The sequence below is a fragment of the Dromaius novaehollandiae genome, chromosome 20 (assembly GCF_036370855.1).
Source record: "Dromaius novaehollandiae isolate bDroNov1 chromosome 20, bDroNov1.hap1, whole genome shotgun sequence".
NCBI classification, from domain to species: Eukaryota; Metazoa; Chordata; class Aves; order Casuariiformes; family Dromaiidae; genus Dromaius; species Dromaius novaehollandiae.
The window spans coordinates 12411862-12427917 of record NC_088117.1 but is presented as its reverse complement, the minus strand read 5'-3'; the positions used below and the strand labels follow the sequence as shown (position 1 = coordinate 12427917).

The 16056-nt window shown below is 46.9% G+C and overlaps 2 protein-coding genes across 7 annotated transcripts in view; one reads left to right on the top strand and one right to left on the bottom strand.

Annotated features, from left to right (window-relative positions):
* MRRF (mitochondrial ribosome recycling factor) overlaps positions 1 to 3109 on the bottom strand; it is a 15044-nt gene extending 11935 nt beyond the window's left edge. Inside the window, exons 1-4 of one of the 6 annotated variants that reach the window (XM_064523925.1) lie at positions 3042 to 3109; positions 2317 to 2512; positions 1719 to 1874; positions 359 to 477 (exon numbers count right to left, since the gene is read on the bottom strand). In XM_064523925.1, coding sequence (XP_064379995.1) covers positions 359 to 477; positions 1719 to 1874; positions 2317 to 2482 — 441 coding nt within the window. In that variant the 5' untranslated portion in view covers positions 2483 to 2512; positions 3042 to 3109. Of the gene's footprint in view, positions 1 to 358; positions 478 to 1718; positions 1875 to 2316; positions 2669 to 3041 lie in introns of those variants that run through there. The other 5 variants (XM_064523923.1, XM_064523924.1, XM_064523926.1 and 2 more) reach the window with 5 other exon arrangements.
* RBM18 (RNA binding motif protein 18) lies at positions 3035 to 16056 on the top strand. The gene is made up of 6 exons (XM_064523927.1): positions 3035 to 3172; positions 3239 to 3355; positions 9642 to 9768; positions 10612 to 10698; positions 12494 to 12579; positions 14293 to 16056. Exons 2-6 carry the CDS (start codon positions 3243 to 3245, stop codon positions 14450 to 14452), a joined length of 573 nt encoding a protein of 190 aa, XP_064379997.1. The 5' UTR covers positions 3035 to 3172; positions 3239 to 3242; the 3' UTR covers positions 14453 to 16056.

Below are 16056 nucleotides of genomic sequence, written 5' to 3'. Positions count from 1 at the left end.
TGCAGCTGACGGGAAACTCCCCAAAGCAAAATGATCATATTCTTGGGATTTATTGGATGGGAGCCTGAGAGCAATCAGAGCCTAACAGGCAGCATGTAACACTGGGCAGACCCCAGCGCTGCCACACATGCGAGATATCGTGTACTCCAGACACTGCACTTACCCAGCGCAGTGTGCAGTCAGCAGCGAAACACGACTCCTGTTGTGTGTCAGACAAGGAGTGCAACGCGATGCAGCGAGAACTCTCAACCACTGTCAGAGCTGACGAATTTAGTCTAAATGTTCCTTTGCTCAGTAGCAACCTGGTTGTTCCCTTGGTAATTACCTCCCTGTCACGCCTCCAGTAATGTCTCCTTACCTCTGGAAAACTGGTCATGTTCACTACAATGAGCTGAGGTGACTTCTGAGAGATCTGCCCAAGCTGGTTCAGCGGAAACTTCCCATCTTTTGTCACCACCATTATGTGATCAAAGGCCCCTCAAAAGAACGAAACACGGTGGAATTTCAGTACGGAACAGCAGTTCAGAATGATAATGTAGCAGAAAGACACACGCAGAGTCCTGCATTCCTTCCGTTATGCAACATATAGATATTACAAAAGAAAAGGATTTTTTTTTTCAGACTTACAATTTGGCTCTTGTACTTACGCATGCCCTGTGGTATTTGCAAGCTAAACATTTCGACATTACTCTACAGCACAAGAACACGAAAACAAAACTCTAGTTTGTTTTCATTACTAGAAGAGGAAAACTAAGCAAAGATGATGAATAATTAAAAGATTTTTTTTTTTAATTCTTACACTTTAAAGAAGATCTAAATGTTGCTATAAAATGAAGGAAATTATTGTCCTTAGCTTAGCAGTGTTCCCTTAAGCCTTCAAAGTTCTTTTCCAAGTCCCAAGAGGAGGTATTGTACACTGTCTAATTTAAAGTATTCAGTTTCTCCCTGAGCTACTCTTAGTCTGCTCCCTAGTTTATGCTCAAAAACGTTAGCAGGCCAAAAGGCACATGGGACAAGCGGTACTTTATCAGTGCAATTAAAAAAATACCTATGGTTAGAATAAATAGTTAAGAGATTGAGCTAAACTTTCCAACTCCATTAAAGACTGAAGTGCCCCAGCCAGAGCAGGAGTGGTGAATGATTCATATTTGGTCATTGTTTAATGTTAAATTTTATCCCTGAAACTTGATACTACTTATAAATACATATGTTCAGAGTGTTATAGTAACTGTAGCTTAGTCAAATATATTCATGTTTCTTTCTAAAACAGAAAATTCACTAAGTGAGTAGAGCTTGTAAAGGTCACTAACCACAAATACGTATAGCAAAAAAAGTTTGTATATGCCAGACACCAGCCTGATGGCAATTTCCAAAAGGCTAATTTAATGGCAATTGGATTTTTCCTGCCCTACTGCACCATTAGCTGACAACCTGCTTCTTCATCACATCTGCAAACAGTTCAGTTAGACACTTTTGACATCTCCCACTTACAAAAGCTATTTCCAGGAAGCTATTAACAAAAATGGATTCTTCCTGGTCAAGCTCGGGGTGAAAAAGGCCTTTAGTTGGGGATGTCAAAGTTGTACTAATCTGCTGCTTAGTGAATAACTCAATAAAAAGAAAATCAGTTTTGAAAAAATTAAAGATGCAGTTCTGTGCTGCAAAGACTGGTAACCTTAGCTACAGGCAGCACAGCATTATACAAGAAAATTACTAACCTGGTGAGGTTCTAATATTGAGATTTCTGCTGAAATCCTCTTTCAGGGCTTCTACCACCGCCTGCATGTCTTCATTGGTTTCTTCCAAATTGATAATATCCTCAACTAAGGCAGCACTGATATTCACTTTGGCTTGAGTCTGCCCTTTACCTTTAGCTGCAATTACAAACAAAATTAATTTCTAACAACACTTCCCTGTTAGACTAGAAAGCAGAAAGAAACCGTTACAATCGCTGTTAGATTCAGAACAGAGCCTGAGATAAACCGAAATAACTATATTTTTAAAAGAGCAAGCAGCCCAGAGCTTGAGCACATAATCCAAAATGTATTTGGATGTCACGCTGTGGGCATTAACTCCAGCGTGGAATGTGAAGATTACTGCTTACTGCCCCAGGCCAACAAACATCTCCATGCAGTACTTCCCCCAGAGGAAGGACTAAAATTTCATGTACGCTGCAACACAGTTAGGCAAATTAGCTCCTCCAGAACTGTGCTCTGCCTAGGCTAGATCAATACTGGTACCTGAGATAAATGGGATAAGGAATCCTGTTTTCAGTAGTATCTGGGAACACACTAGTAAAAAGACTGCCATATTTACCTTTTTTGGTAGCTAGCTGCCTAGTCAGCGTCACCTGACGGACACGCTGCCTGCAGCCACTCAGGAGCGGGGCCCGGCAGCCTACGGGAGCCTGCGGCAGCACCCTCGCTGCACACGAAGACCGGTAAAGCAGGGACTGCAGTTGTCGAAAGCACCTCAGGGCCATGACCGTTGTTCACAGCTCCTCTTTACTCACCTGGAAGACAGAGAAGGCAGGCGGTCCACTCTGCACGCTAAAAAAGGGGCTTCACGGCTGAGTTGCACCTGTCAATGCAAGCTGACAGCTCAGGCAATGGGGGGCAACAGGCCTGATCCTGGTCCTACGGAAGCTACGAGCACACAGGCTGCTCCGACTGAAAGGATTTAGGGATCCCCCCCCCCCCCCCCGCGAGACCGCCACCGCCGAGCCCAGGCCGGCGCCACCCGGGCACCCGGCCCCGCGCCACGTGCGTGCAGGCCCCGCCCCCGACACGCCCCCTCCCGCAGCGAGCCCCGCCCCCGCAGGCAGGCCCCGCCCCCTTCTCCTCAGGGCGCTGCGGCCTGCGCCGTGCCCGCCGCAGGCCCCGCCCCCGCGCGCGCCCCCCGCCGCCCCCGCCGCCCGGTGGGGGCGTGGGCTGTCCCGGCGGCCGGGCCGCCCCCGTGGCCGGGCCGGGGATGGCGGGCTGGGGATAAAGGGGCGGGGGGGGGGGGAAAGGGGGCCGGTGCCCGGCTACCGCCCCGCTCACCGTCGCGCAGCCCCGCGCGCTCCGCCTACGGCATCGGGCCGCGCCGTGACGTCACAAGGGCGCGCCGGGGCGGGGCGAGGCCTGCGCGAGGAGGGAGCCGCTGCGGCCTGCGCGGGCCCGCGGGTGTCATGGTGAGTGCGACCCCCCCCCCCCCCATCATCCCCATCCCGGCCCGCTCTGACCGCCGCCCTCCGCAGAGCCATGGAGCCGGGGCGCCAGACGCTGCCGCTGGAGAACGCCTCCATCCTCTCCGAGGGCGCCCTGCAGGACGGGCACCGCCTGTGGATCGGCAACCTCGACCCCAAGATCACCGAGTGAGTCCCCCCCCCCCCCGGACCCCCATCACCGCCCCCGTTACCCCCCTGGACCCCCCCCCGTCCCAGGACCCCGCCAGGGACCTCATCCCAGAGGCCCCCCCTCCTCGGGACCCCCGCCAGCGACCCTCCCCCTCCCCCCCCCACCCTGCCAGGGTTCCCATCTCGGACCCCCTCCCTGGGACCCCTGTCACCCCCCGGGACCCCTGCCAGGGACGCCATCCCGGACCCCTGTCACCCCCTGGGACCCCTGCCAGGGATCCCCCCCTCGACCCCCTGTCACTCCTCCAAATCCCCCCCCCCCAGTCGGGCCCCACTGCCTTTTACCGCCCCAGCCAGCGGCACCACCTCTTGCCCCCCGTTACCCCTCTCTGTTACCTTCCTCCTGCAGCAGCGCCCCCTCCCCGGCCCCCCCCCCCCCAGCACTGCCTGGTGCCCCCTCCTCACACAGGAGCCCTGGGTGGGCTGTGCCCCCTCCGCCCGGCCTGGGGGCCCCGACCCCCGCAGCCTGTGTTCCCCCTGCCTGGCACAGCCCAGCCCCCTCCCCATCGCCGTGCCTGGGCTCGCCCCAGGCTGTGGGGCGGGTGCTAGTTTGGGGGAGCAGCGCTGGAGGGTGCCCCATACGTGGGGGCAGCGCACCCGGCTCCCGCTCTGCCAGGTGCCACTGGTGCTGGCTGCCGCGGCGCCTGGCCGTGCCCGCTCATCCCCACCGTGGCGTGCGGCCCTGCAGCCCCTCTGCACCTGGGGACGGACGGGCAGAAGGGCCTGAAGCAGGGGCATCCGGGGCCCTGCCAGCCCCATGGGGCTGGGAGGCACCCGCTTAGCTAGTGCCCCAGAGTCTCCTCCGAGTTGCCTCCCGGGCTGGAAGCTTGTCTCCAGAAACAATGCAATTCTAGAATTTTACACCTGGCCGGTGCTTTTGGGATAACCGAGAGGCTTATTTTGTTATTTCACTCACGTCAGCGGTGGGATTTTGTTTGAGTGGAGGGCGCTAACTAAACCGACTGCGCAGGAGCTAGATAAGGTGCAGTGCCGCCAGCTCCTCGTGGTGGGTGAGGACATAAATCAGATGTATGTGCATGCGTTCTGTGTTTTCCCCAGACGCGAAATAATTATCTTTTGAGCAGACATAATAACAAATTTGAACATACAAACTATCAAGGAAATATGAGTTGCTGTCCAATATTTAGATAATGTCTGGAGAAATAACTAGATGTTATTTAAAAAAAAAAAAACAAGAGGGTTTATACACTTCTCCGAAACAAGCATTTTTGATTAACTATTGTACGTGCCTGTCATGGAATACTTTTTCCTCCTGCTTCTTTTTGTGTGTGTGCAGGTGCTAGGTTTTTATTCTAAATGCGGTTCATCTTAACAGAGCAGTTTTCTAATAGCCTCTAAATGGAATCATTAATGTATTGTGCTTTTCAGACATTCAGCTTTGGGTGGTTTCTGCATTAATTACCATTTTTATCCCACAGTAATGTTACTCTGGTTTGTCCACATTCACTGACCACATAAAATTAGATATAGGACATCTTGAAAGCATTATTTGCTGAGTCCTTAAAGATTCAGGAAACCGGGTTAGTGCGAGGGGAGGAGTAGTGGATGCTTGTAAAAGGATTAGATCCTTCACTTCCTGGGATGATCTTTAATTTCATTTTTAAAAGACCCTTTCAGTCTAGGTCATTCCTTTGAATCTAGTCCAGATGACTAGTAGCTTTATATGGCAAAAAATTGTTTTCATAGCCTGGATGAAATGAGTTTTGTGGCTTTCAGTCCACTTCTCACCTCAGCAGGCTGTTGCTTTTCAAATAACCGACTGTAGCCGCATGAATTTGGCGGTCTGGGTGTTGGCACAGCTGCCCTTGTGCCCTCGCCGTTAGAGATGGTCTGTCCTGAGCCATGTCATGTCTGTAGGGAAGGAGGGAGGGACTGTTTTGAGGGCTTCATTCTCCAGTGCCATAAAATGCAGAATGTTTCCCTGCTATTAAGTGTTTCAAACTTGCCTGTTACTGAGTGTCTGTACTTGTTACTTATTTTAGGCTTTATTATTCTGGCTTAAGATCAATGCATCTTGTTTTTGATTTCACTTTAAAAAATGCCTAATATTCTCCTGAGAACTATATTGTAATCTCTCTTTGCAAAGAAAAAAGAAAGGAAGTTTTCTTTTAACACCTTTCCAGTGTAGACAAAAAAGAGCACGTTTCTGTATCAGATGAATAAACTTCTATAAATCAGCGTAACCCTTACTTTCCCGTCTTAGGGGCTTGCATCTCTGCTTATACTTGCTCATCTGAATTATCCCCATTGAGTATACCAATCGCATGACTAAAAAAAAAATACCTGAAAAGTAAATAGCTGTTTCTTTGTTTGCTGCTTTTATCTGATTTTAGAGGGTTGCCCCTGCAATTTCTATGGTAGCTTTGTTTAAGAATGAGTAAAGTTGATTGAGTTGTTAGCAGGGTTAATAACTGGTTGTGACTTTCTCAAGCAGAAATGCCTTCAGAAAGTCTTGAATTAATCCAAGACTTCCATTTAGAGAGCAACCTATAGCTGCAATCAAGCGCTAGGAAGTTAATAGGTAACATATACATTTGAGCACAAACTGCAGTACTAGGAATTTATAAATGCAGGGCTGCCCACAAATTACAGCCTGCACGTTGATGGCTTACAGGAGGTTAGTGCACATAGTAAGTAACTGTGGCTCAAATGGGAGTCTCAAAGGATCTCAAATGCTGACATATCCGACATATTGGGTATGACAGGTCTTCTGGTGGTCCTTCCTCCTCCCTTACTGGCAATGTTTACTCGGATGACTTATCTTCTCTTCTTCTAGCATCCTTATAGGGTTGTTTTGCTTATGGAAAAAGATAGTATTAGGCCTCAGCTGGATGTATTCTTAGTAGTTGGAAGGAGGCAAGCTGGCACCGTGTGACCGAGCAGCTGCTCCTGATGCAGGACACGGTCTCCAGGCGCATCCGGTGCTGCACGATCCCTGCTCCAAGGGCTGCCCCCGCCACGTGGGAGCAGCGGGCGGGTGGGTCCCGGATCGGACGTTGCTGACCGAGGAGGCTGCGGATTGCCCTCGCTGTCGCCGCGGCCGTTGCCTGGTGCAGCGTTCGTCCCCCAGCCGTGCAGTGGGGTGGGAGACGCGCTGCGGCACAGGCCTTCTGTTTGCTCTCTTCCCGGTGGTCCTGGCCGATGATGGAAATCCCCCACTTCCGTCATCCATCTCCGGCTCTGTAAGCTGAGTAGAGCTGCCTCCTGTGCAGATTCCTGTTGGCAGAGCCTTTGAGATTTTTAAATATTTGCCTGTCCAGAAGATGTTGCATTTTCAGCCCTGTACAGTTGCATGCCTATGAACTAGTGTTCAGTAGCCTTTGAATGACTGTTCGTATTCCCTAGGTATAAAACAGTGCGTGTTCACCTTCCCTGGCTGTTCTGACGCTTGTCTAGGATCCCATCTTGATGAGTCTCACCTAGAAAACAATGTGTCCGTAACTTGTTGTTACAGACTCCTCCTGGCTCCCAGTGGGGCAAAATTCTTAATAATAATAGGTTTAGCATGTGGCCCGGTACCTTTTCGGTATCCTTGGGATAGCATTGTTCAGAGGAAGCCTTGCCTGGGTTTGAATAGCACTCAGGGTGCCAGGAGGAAGACTGGAGGAAAAGGAAACGGGGGAGCTGCTGGTGTGTCTCGCATCCACATCAGATGACAGGAAGTGGAAACTGAGGTTGGCTGCAGTGATCTGTGGAGCCACATCTGTGCGAGTAACTCCGAGCCCTGGATGACCCAAATCGTTGCCATAGTAAAGCTTTTTACACATGTTCACACCTTTTTTTTTTCTTAAGGGCTTCAGGTTTTCCATGACAGGTCTTCCTTCGATTCTGAAGCCCTTTTTGCTTGGAGAACTGCTTGCTGAGTTACTGTTAATGCCCCTGCTGTATTAACAATAACAAATCCTAATCAGAGCCTGAAATTTTTATTTATATGAGACTTCAATTCTAGGCTGCATATACAATAGATGACTTGCAGTTGTAGAAATTGTGTGCATGATTTAAAAATTGTTTGCCTCATCTAGAATCTGAAGATTCTAAATAGCATCGACTCTGCAAAGATTGCTTGTAGACTCTTTAAATGAAATTTATTTTAAAGGAATGACCATCACTTTTCTGCCAAGAAAGTAAAATAAATGTTATTAGTTGAATGCAGAGGTTCTCAGAAGAAAAACAAATTGTTCCTTTTGGCATGGTAGCTGCAGATTTTTGTTGCTGTTGCTAAACAAATATAATGAGAATCATCATTGCCCTTGCGTTGACTCTGTAATTGCCACAGGGGAAGGACAACATTCTAGTGTTAAGGACTTTATTTTCATACTGCTGAAGTTGCAAGTTGCTTTTGGTAGCAGTATCTTTTTAGAAACAAATCTGAGGTGCACTTACATATTTTGGAGGCTCCGAAAAATCACCATGTGGGATTTTGTATGTATAATACGTCACATGTGTCCAAAGCTGATGGTTTTTATATGTACGTCTGTGTCTGCTTGTAAGTAGTTTGAGGAGTAGTGATGAAAGCTGGCTTACTGTGTAACCGGCTCCTTCTCCTCCTCTCTTGTATTCCTGCCTCTTGCCTTCTGAACAGGGATTGAGGGTTCATAGGGCTCCTGGAATACCATAACACTTCAGTGCTTCATCTCTTTTCTGAAGGATGTAGGAAGCCTTCCATAATCAATTACAATGTGTTTATTCCCCTGGGCGATAACTTGGCCTTTCTGCGTTGCTAGTCTGAACACTTGCTGCACCTTCACCTCTTTAAAAGTGCATATCCTGAATGTCCGCTGTGACCCATCCTGTGGGATGACTCACATTCCTGGAACTTTCTTGCCTGCCTCCTGAAGCTTAACAAAGAGCCACAGCCCGTTTCAGACATCCTACCAGGCTTTATTAGGGAAAAATCTTGTCTGCCCTTCCCGTTTGGACCCTCACTAAGGTTCCCTGATGGTTTGGATGTCTTGGGACATTACCAATCCTTCATTTTCAGACAGGCATGCTGTTTTTTCCTCCAGTGTCTGGTGGTCCGTGTGCGCTTCCAGTAATCCTGCTGAGCTTTCAACACTCCGAGTGTTCATCTCATTCTGCAGGCTGGAACCCGGGCTGAGAGACTTCCTAAAGCCGTACAGCTAATCGGGAGGAGAAGTCAGGAGTCCTAAGCTGCCTTTTTAAACCCTTAGGCAATACTTCAACTCTGGGGATGGGGTCAGCCGGCGAAATACTGATATGTATAACTTTCCTTCGAGGTCAGCTAGTGTTGTTAAACATTTTGATCTGGGGAACCAAAAAAGCTGCACAAAACTTTCAGAATTTGATGTGGCCTGTACAGTGAATATGCTCCTTAGTATGTAGTGCACTGAGCAACATAAAATAAGACAAATTCACTTTGGCTTTTCCCTGTTTTATTGGAAATTGTACGCTCCCCACTGGATGGCAGGAAGATAATTGGCTAAATAAGTGTCTGACTTTTGTGGGCAGGTCACTGAAGTGCTGCCTGAGCCAGAGGCACTGTAAGATTTTTGCCGGGGTGATGCTGAGGCCTGTCCAGTGCCTTTTCTACCTGGTCTACTGTCACCTCCTAGTTGCAATTTGTTCTTTTTTCATATCTCTCTGCTTCCCCAGCTTTGCCAAGCAAGTGGGAGAGCGTCTGCATGTGTGTGTGATCTGGCACGTCCTTGTTAGCGTGCTGATGCCGCTCGACGCGGAGAAGGGGTGGGCCCAGCCGTGCTCGTACGGGAGAGGGAAGGCAGCAGCAATAGCGGGGATCGTAGGGTGCTGCGGGCTATAGGCTGTGACTGCGTGTGCAGGGAGGGGAGACAGAGCTTCAGGCAGTTGCGTCAGGGCTAGAGAAGGGGATCACTTAAGGTTTTAAGAAGGTGTGATTGAGAAAGGCAAGAGGCAAAGTCCTCCCAAACCCGTGGAGAGGCATTGCATAATTGTCCAAAAACCAACTATTAATAGATCTTCTCCTCTGTGCCCTTCAGCTGGCACTGCTGGGAGGAAAACTCTGTGCCGTGAGGTTTTAGAGCAGTCACTGATCCGGGGCACCTCAGAGCTGTGGATGCTGAAGGGTTGCTGTAGGGAGCACGCAGCTCTGCAGGTATCTGAGCACACGTGTGACAGAAAACTGCTTATGTGACTGGACGTGAAACGTGGTGGTGGGTGTTCTCCTCTCCGTCTCCTTGCTTCTGAAGTAGTGAAAGGTGCCATAAATGCCTTCTTTCCTCTTCAGATACCACCTTCTCAAACTCCTTCAGAAGTTTGGCAAAGTAAAGCAATTTGACTTTCTCTTTCACAAGTCTGGTGCTCTGGAGGGGCAGCCGAGGGGTTACTGTTTTGTGAACTTTGAAACCAAACAGGTATGTTGCTTTTAATCTAAAATTCTGATTTAATGTCTGGCTGCTTCTTTCCCTGTCTTATTTATGTCAATTTAAAGATAAAACAGGAAGAGATGACTTAAATATTTTGTCTATACAAGCAGCCCTACCCTAACAGCCCCACTCTGAGGCACTCCTGGAAGTAGCAATAGTGATTTCCTCTATCCTGTGCTGTCTTTTCCTGAATCCTGTTTTCTGATGCTAATTAAAAAGGGCCAGTTCTTAGCCCCGTTTTGTTAGGGAGCGGGTTGGCTCCATGAGCACACAAACACGAACCTGTGTTGCTGCCAGATGTGCAGCATGATACATCTGTGGGATCCTGGACTGAACTGACCCTGGCTGCCCTTTTTGGGGTTTTAGCTCTTGCCACAAATCAGAGTTTGAAGTCATGCTGATCTGTAGTATTGGAGTTGGACTTCTTTTGTCATAATTCTGCTAAATTGTTCGAAAGCTATGAAGAACAGTGTATTTGGAGATCACCTGTGGCTGTGTGCCTTCATCTTTCCTTGGGGAATTCACCACAAGGATATAGGCAGAGCCCTGGCACAATGTAGGGCAATGCCCTTGCTGCTCTAGAAGCCATCCTGGAGCTATTACTCACGCCAAGGTGGAACAGTATTGCAACTTATAAAAAGTCCAGTTACTCAGGTGGATGTTGGAGTCTCCAGAGAGATTCCTGGGTTGGGATAGAATAAGACAAACTTTCAGTGTGGTCAGTTAACTGTACTTAGGCAAGACTGACTTACAAGGAAAAAAGGGTCTTTCGATCTCAGATGGTTTTGACTGAAGACTTAGTTTTGTTTATTGAACTGTCTTCCTGTGCAGGAAGCAGAAAAGGCGATCCAATGTCTCAATGGGAAGCTGGCCCTTTCCAAGAAATTGGTGGTGCGGTGGGCGCATGCACAAGTCAAGGTAAGCTGCTCGTTGTGTTTTTAAATGTGCAGAACTAAAAATATGTGAATATCAAGGAACAACTCTTATCAGTGCTATCAATCTTAGCCTGGCAAGATAAATTTCAGTCTGTTCTAGGAAACAACTCTCATGGAAAATATTTTAACAGTCTGACTTCTCTCATATACCTAAACTGTGCTGGATTAGCTATGGATAAAAATAGACCATTTAAACTGATGTTCTTTGTAAAGGAGCTTCTAATCAGAGTTGTATGAACAAACTACTTCTATAATTGTCCAAATTCTACCTTTTCCCAAACTTGATGGTTGGCTAAAAGTTCCCTTTCTAATATTCCTCCCTCTGTGGATAGGAGATGCACTGAAATTCCCAGTTACTAAGTATTTTGTTCCACTTCTGAAAGCACTTATGTGGTAGCAGCTCTAATTAATTCTGACTTTCAAAGCAACATATTTCATGTCTAAAATAAATATATTTTATTACCTTATTGCATCAACTGCCAAGTTATTTTTTATGTTAATTTAAGCAGTACCATCTTATGTTTTAATTTCTTTGAAATCTTGTCTTGTCTCTCCTACAGTTATTTACTATCTGGTACTTGGTAAAGCAACTTATCTTCAGAAATTTTCTTTTTGGAGAACTGGATTGGGGGGGGGAGCTGCTTGCTGCTATTTACCTTTGGGTAGTTTGCTTTTAACTTGTATTGATTATCCTATGTGCAGCTTTCTACGCTTTCTCTTATCAAGTATACTGGTGTATTTGTTTTGGATGCTAAAGAAAAGGGTACCTTTGTTAAAGGAGACCATGTTGTTTTAATTATTGGCTTCAAGGGCTCCAGGCTCTTGTCAGCACATCCAAACTTGTGTAAATCCAGTCTCCATTTTCTTGAGTTCTGTAACTATTAGAGTGCCACGTGCTTCCGGATGCCTGAAGAATGATCAGGCCATAAAAGGAGTTTCAGCCGGAGGAGTGAGCGTCTGCTCAGCTGGGAGTTCGGCAGGGTAGCCCAGTGCTTAGCAGGCCAGGGTATGGTAAAGAACATGCATAAATAGCAATAAGTTCAGTTTGCATGGCATTTTCTGATGTGTGAGCGGAAAGATTGAACCATGCAAAACTTTGGCTTATTGCAGCGAGTGTTTATTTTAGGCAATACTAGTACCATGCTCAAATAGTTTTAAGATGAGCAGCCAGGGCTTACCAGACGCTGTCAATTTGAGCAGCTCTGCTGAAAAACAAACCTGATCTTGTGCCAAGCGAAACAGGGAAGCAGAACACTGCAAACAGTTCAGGAGGCCCATTGCCCGCAGAGAAGACAGACTCGCAGGCTGCTTTCTATGAAAAGGAGATAGTTCCTAACCGCTCTTCAGTGTATTTTTTTCCAGCAGTGCACAGTTCTGTTCAGCTGTGTACTGGGGTTACCTTCTGACTCTGCACAATGTCTGTATAAAGGGTGTAGTGATGCAGTGGAGTAATTGCCTTAAAATTTAACGTCTTTGCTTTGTGCCTTATAGAGAAGGGAATAGGAAGCAATAACGTTATTATTACCCCCAGTTAACATTGGGGTAAGGCCTAAGGATCTGTAGTACAATGTGTGTAAGTAGGCAGTATCAGAGTCTGCATTCCATATTGGCACTAAACAAATACCATGGTTAGGATTGGTTTCAGTGTACGACTACCAAAATCTATCTTGGCAAAAGCTTCACAAAATCTTAGGTGACTTTAATCCAAATTTAAAGCACATCTGTATTTCTTTGTTTGTAATTCAGGTTTACTTTAATACTTGGTCTCTAACTTGCAGAGATATGATCATAATAAAAATGAGAAGATTCTTCCAATCAGTCTGGAGCCATCTTCCAGCACGGACCCACCCCAGTCCAACCTAAGGTAGGAGACTGGGCAGCTGAGGTGTGACCAAATGGTGGGGGTGGCAGGGGACGAACTTCTTGGATTTCAATAGAATCTAGAGCTGGCATTATCTGTGTGCTAAAAATGTAAACCCACCTTTACTGCTGCTTTAAAAGAGCAGCATGCTGCAAAGTAACTCGTTTGATGTGGGACACTTTTGAGACTTGATACATGTTTTCTGATATGTGAAACTATGGGAGCACTGAAAGGAGAAGAGGTAAGATGAGGAGCTGGGGACGTGCAAGACTGCAGCTCCTTTGGCTGGAGTGTGCTGTGTGCTGCTTCATAGCAATTTCAGTAAGAGGTTCTGCCTCTGCTGGTTCCCAGCAGTTGTGGCAGAAGCATTGCAACAGGCCGACCAGGGAGGCAGGAATCTCAACACGTGTGTCTAAAAACACATCCCTACCTCTCGTGGGATCTACAGCTTTAAAATATCCTGAGTTAGGAAAGTAAGTCTTCTCTTCTCCCCATCTGTCTGAAAGCACCAATTCAGAAAATTACTAGCCAGTTCTTAACAGAAGTGCTGGACTATAAAAGATTGAGATTCACACTTTCTTACAGGAATGGTGGATAATTCTGTTGAACATCCCAGACTGAGCAGAAATCTGTAATGTGGTACTTCACTGTACTAACTCGATTAAGCAAAACGCTTATGAGTAAGGATTTCTTTGATAATAGTAAAACCTTAAGACATGAATGAAGTAATACTTCATATTAAATACTTCATATTAAACTAAAAGCATTTTGCTAGTTTTAAGGCCAGAAGGTCCTGTTCCGTGTGGGATTTGGTTGAATTTCCCAACCCCTTTGTTAACCTAAACCACGTATGCCTGGTCGTTGAAAGGGTATATGAATTTTCTCTGCATTCTGTCAGTGGAATGCTATAAGGAAGCAGGAGCAGGGATAATTAATTTGCCTGCAGATAAAATAAGCTTGAAATTCAGAAGTGACTTTCTACTGACAGTAGAAAGTAATGAGCAGAGAGACTTGAGTCATGTATATCGTCAGCTTCGTCACTGGCACAAAGGAGCTGTTTCAGTGAGGACGGATGTTGTAAGAATCCGTGCTGGAGAAGGGAACGTTCCTCCGTCCATGCCCGTTAGACGGTTGTTAATAACAAGTCCTAGGAATTTGGGGTGTAACCTAGGATAGCTTCTCCCTTTGGGATAAACTCTGGTAATGTTGAAATAATGTTTCTTCCTGACCTAATTAGAGTCTGGGGTTTTCCCATCCGAGCAGTGTTGCAGCTTGGAGGAAGTCTGGCTTTCATTTCTCTGCTGTTTGCAGCAGCCTCGTCTGAGCTGCACTCTGCTGCACATGCTCAGACCTCCTTAAATTACATCACTTTACATGAAGTAGGAAGCCTTTCAGTGTACTCATCTGGCTTAGAGTCCTCGAGAAAGTGCTGAGTAGGTGCAAGGACCATTATTTTGTGGTGCTGTGATAGATCTCGGAGGACGTTTCTTAAGCAAATACGTGCTGAGGATTCAAGTGAAATAGTGTGGGCCTTAAGCAGAAGACTCCTGCTTCCCAACTTTATACTGTTCATGAAGGTAGTGACATGGGCTGCCTTGCTGCTCTTGGTGTAACCGAGCATTCAGATGCCAAAAAAACCTCTGGATTGCTGTACTTCATCTGTTTACATGCTAGGAACAAGCTCAATTTCTCTTCTGTTTTTTTTTTTTTTTCCAGCGTCAGTGCAAAAATAAAGGCCATTGAAGCCAAGCTGAAAATGATGGCAGAAAATCCGGATGCCGAATTTCCAGCAGCACCTGTTTATTCTTACTTCAAACCACCAGATAAGAAAAGGACTACTCCTTATTCCAGAGCTGCCTGGAAATCTAGAAGATGATGCTTATGAATGGATATGGTAGCAAAAAACACTGCTCTGCATACCTGGAATCCTCCGATGCTTTTGTACTCTGTATAGTGAGAAGGAAACTGCCACCTCCGCACAGTATCACTGTATATGGCAGTGTTTTGTGACACCTTAGGTGGTCTGCTGAATACTCCTTATTGCCCGTGTAGCTCCACAGCTGAACGCTGTCCAGAAAAGTAGGTTCTCTTCAACGCCTGTGACGAACACCCAGACAACCTCTTGTTAGTGTGCACTCAGTAGCGAGGCTAGAAACAGTAACCAGTGTATGGAGTAAAGCACATCTAAACTGTTCCGTTTAACTGATTACTTTTTAAGGTATTTTTAAACAAAAGGTATTCCGCTTTGTGTTTTTTAATGGAGGGAAAGCACTTGGTTATGAGTGACATTCTGTAGTTACCATGAAAGACATTTTTTCATCTCAATAAAACTCATTTTAAATGGATTTTGCAACAATTCTAGCAACTGTGCTTTTGCAGTATTTATATGCACTGTAGCAAATTCATTTTGCCTTTTGATTTCCTTACTTTAAGACAAAGGTGGTCATGACACAACACAGGTATTCTCACTTAGGTCGTAGGTATGTGCCTCTGTTGGATTTGGTGACTGCGCACCACCGAGGTCTGTTCTGGGCCGTGAGCTTCAGCATGCGGCAGTGGCGTTTCCAGTGTTCCCCTTCAATAACCCCTTTAGTGGTAGTTCTTCATAAACCAGATGTGACAGCGTGAGAATAACACTGCCGCTTCAAAGCCATCTGTCAGGCACGTGACCTCGGCGTTTGCCCACCAACCAGTCCCGCTGCTGCGTTTTGCTGGCTGGTAAAGATGGTTGTGTCTCTTGGCGTAACGTGAGTGGCACCAGTGTTCGTGGTGGAATGGTGCTGCTGTGTGATCGAGGCTTCTCTGTAGACGGTGTTTAGTTTACAAGTCTAATGGATAGCATTTGCTTAAATCATGAGATGCACAGCACGTTCTTCTCCCCAAACATTCACTGCAAAGTCGAGAGCTCAGGGGAAAGACCGTCGTCGGGCAGCGCTTTCTCCTCTGTGCACGTGGCCCTGGTGACGGTGCACGAGGGTGTTGGGGAGCTTGTGCACTCGGACAGCGGATGCTGTTCTGACTTTTGCCAATGTCCCATTTATCACTTGAGCCCTTTCAGCAGTGAATCTTCCCCCACCCAGTCACTCTCGAGTTGCTTCCCCAACACGGTGAGCAGTGGTCTCGGAGAGGAGGAGACTATAATATTAAAGCAGCCCCTGGTTTCTCTGCGCGGCTGTTGCTCGCTCTAGCGAAGCGGTGTTGTGTCCCGGGAGCGGTGCCCTGTCTCGCAGCGCAGAGCGCGCTTCCCCCTTCTGAACCCAATGTCTGGAGTCGAGCTGTGCGTGTGTGTGATGGGGGATTGCTAAGAGCCTGAATTGTTTAAAAAGCAGGGCTTTCCACACAATTTAGACATACTTTTTCCTCTCCTCTTTCCTCTGTTTTCTATTTTATGCTCTTTTTGCATCTCTTCTGTAGCAAGAGAGCTTAATATGTGAAAGGTCTATAGCCTTCCACTAATAAATATTTAATGTGGCTGGAGAA

Bases quoted from the DNA above. Each gene is read 5' to 3' on its own strand.
- RBM18 (XM_064523927.1), top strand. From the start codon at position 3,243: ATGGAGCCGGGGCGCCAGACGCTGCCGCTGGAGAACGCCTCCATCCTC. The intron at 3,356-9,641 runs GTGAGTCCCCCC...TTTCCTCTTCAG, and splicing joins CTCGACCCCAAGATCACCGA to ATACCACCTTCTCAAACTCC. The intron at 9,769-10,611 runs GTATGTTGCTTT...CTTCCTGTGCAG, and splicing joins TGAACTTTGAAACCAAACAG to GAAGCAGAAAAGGCGATCCA.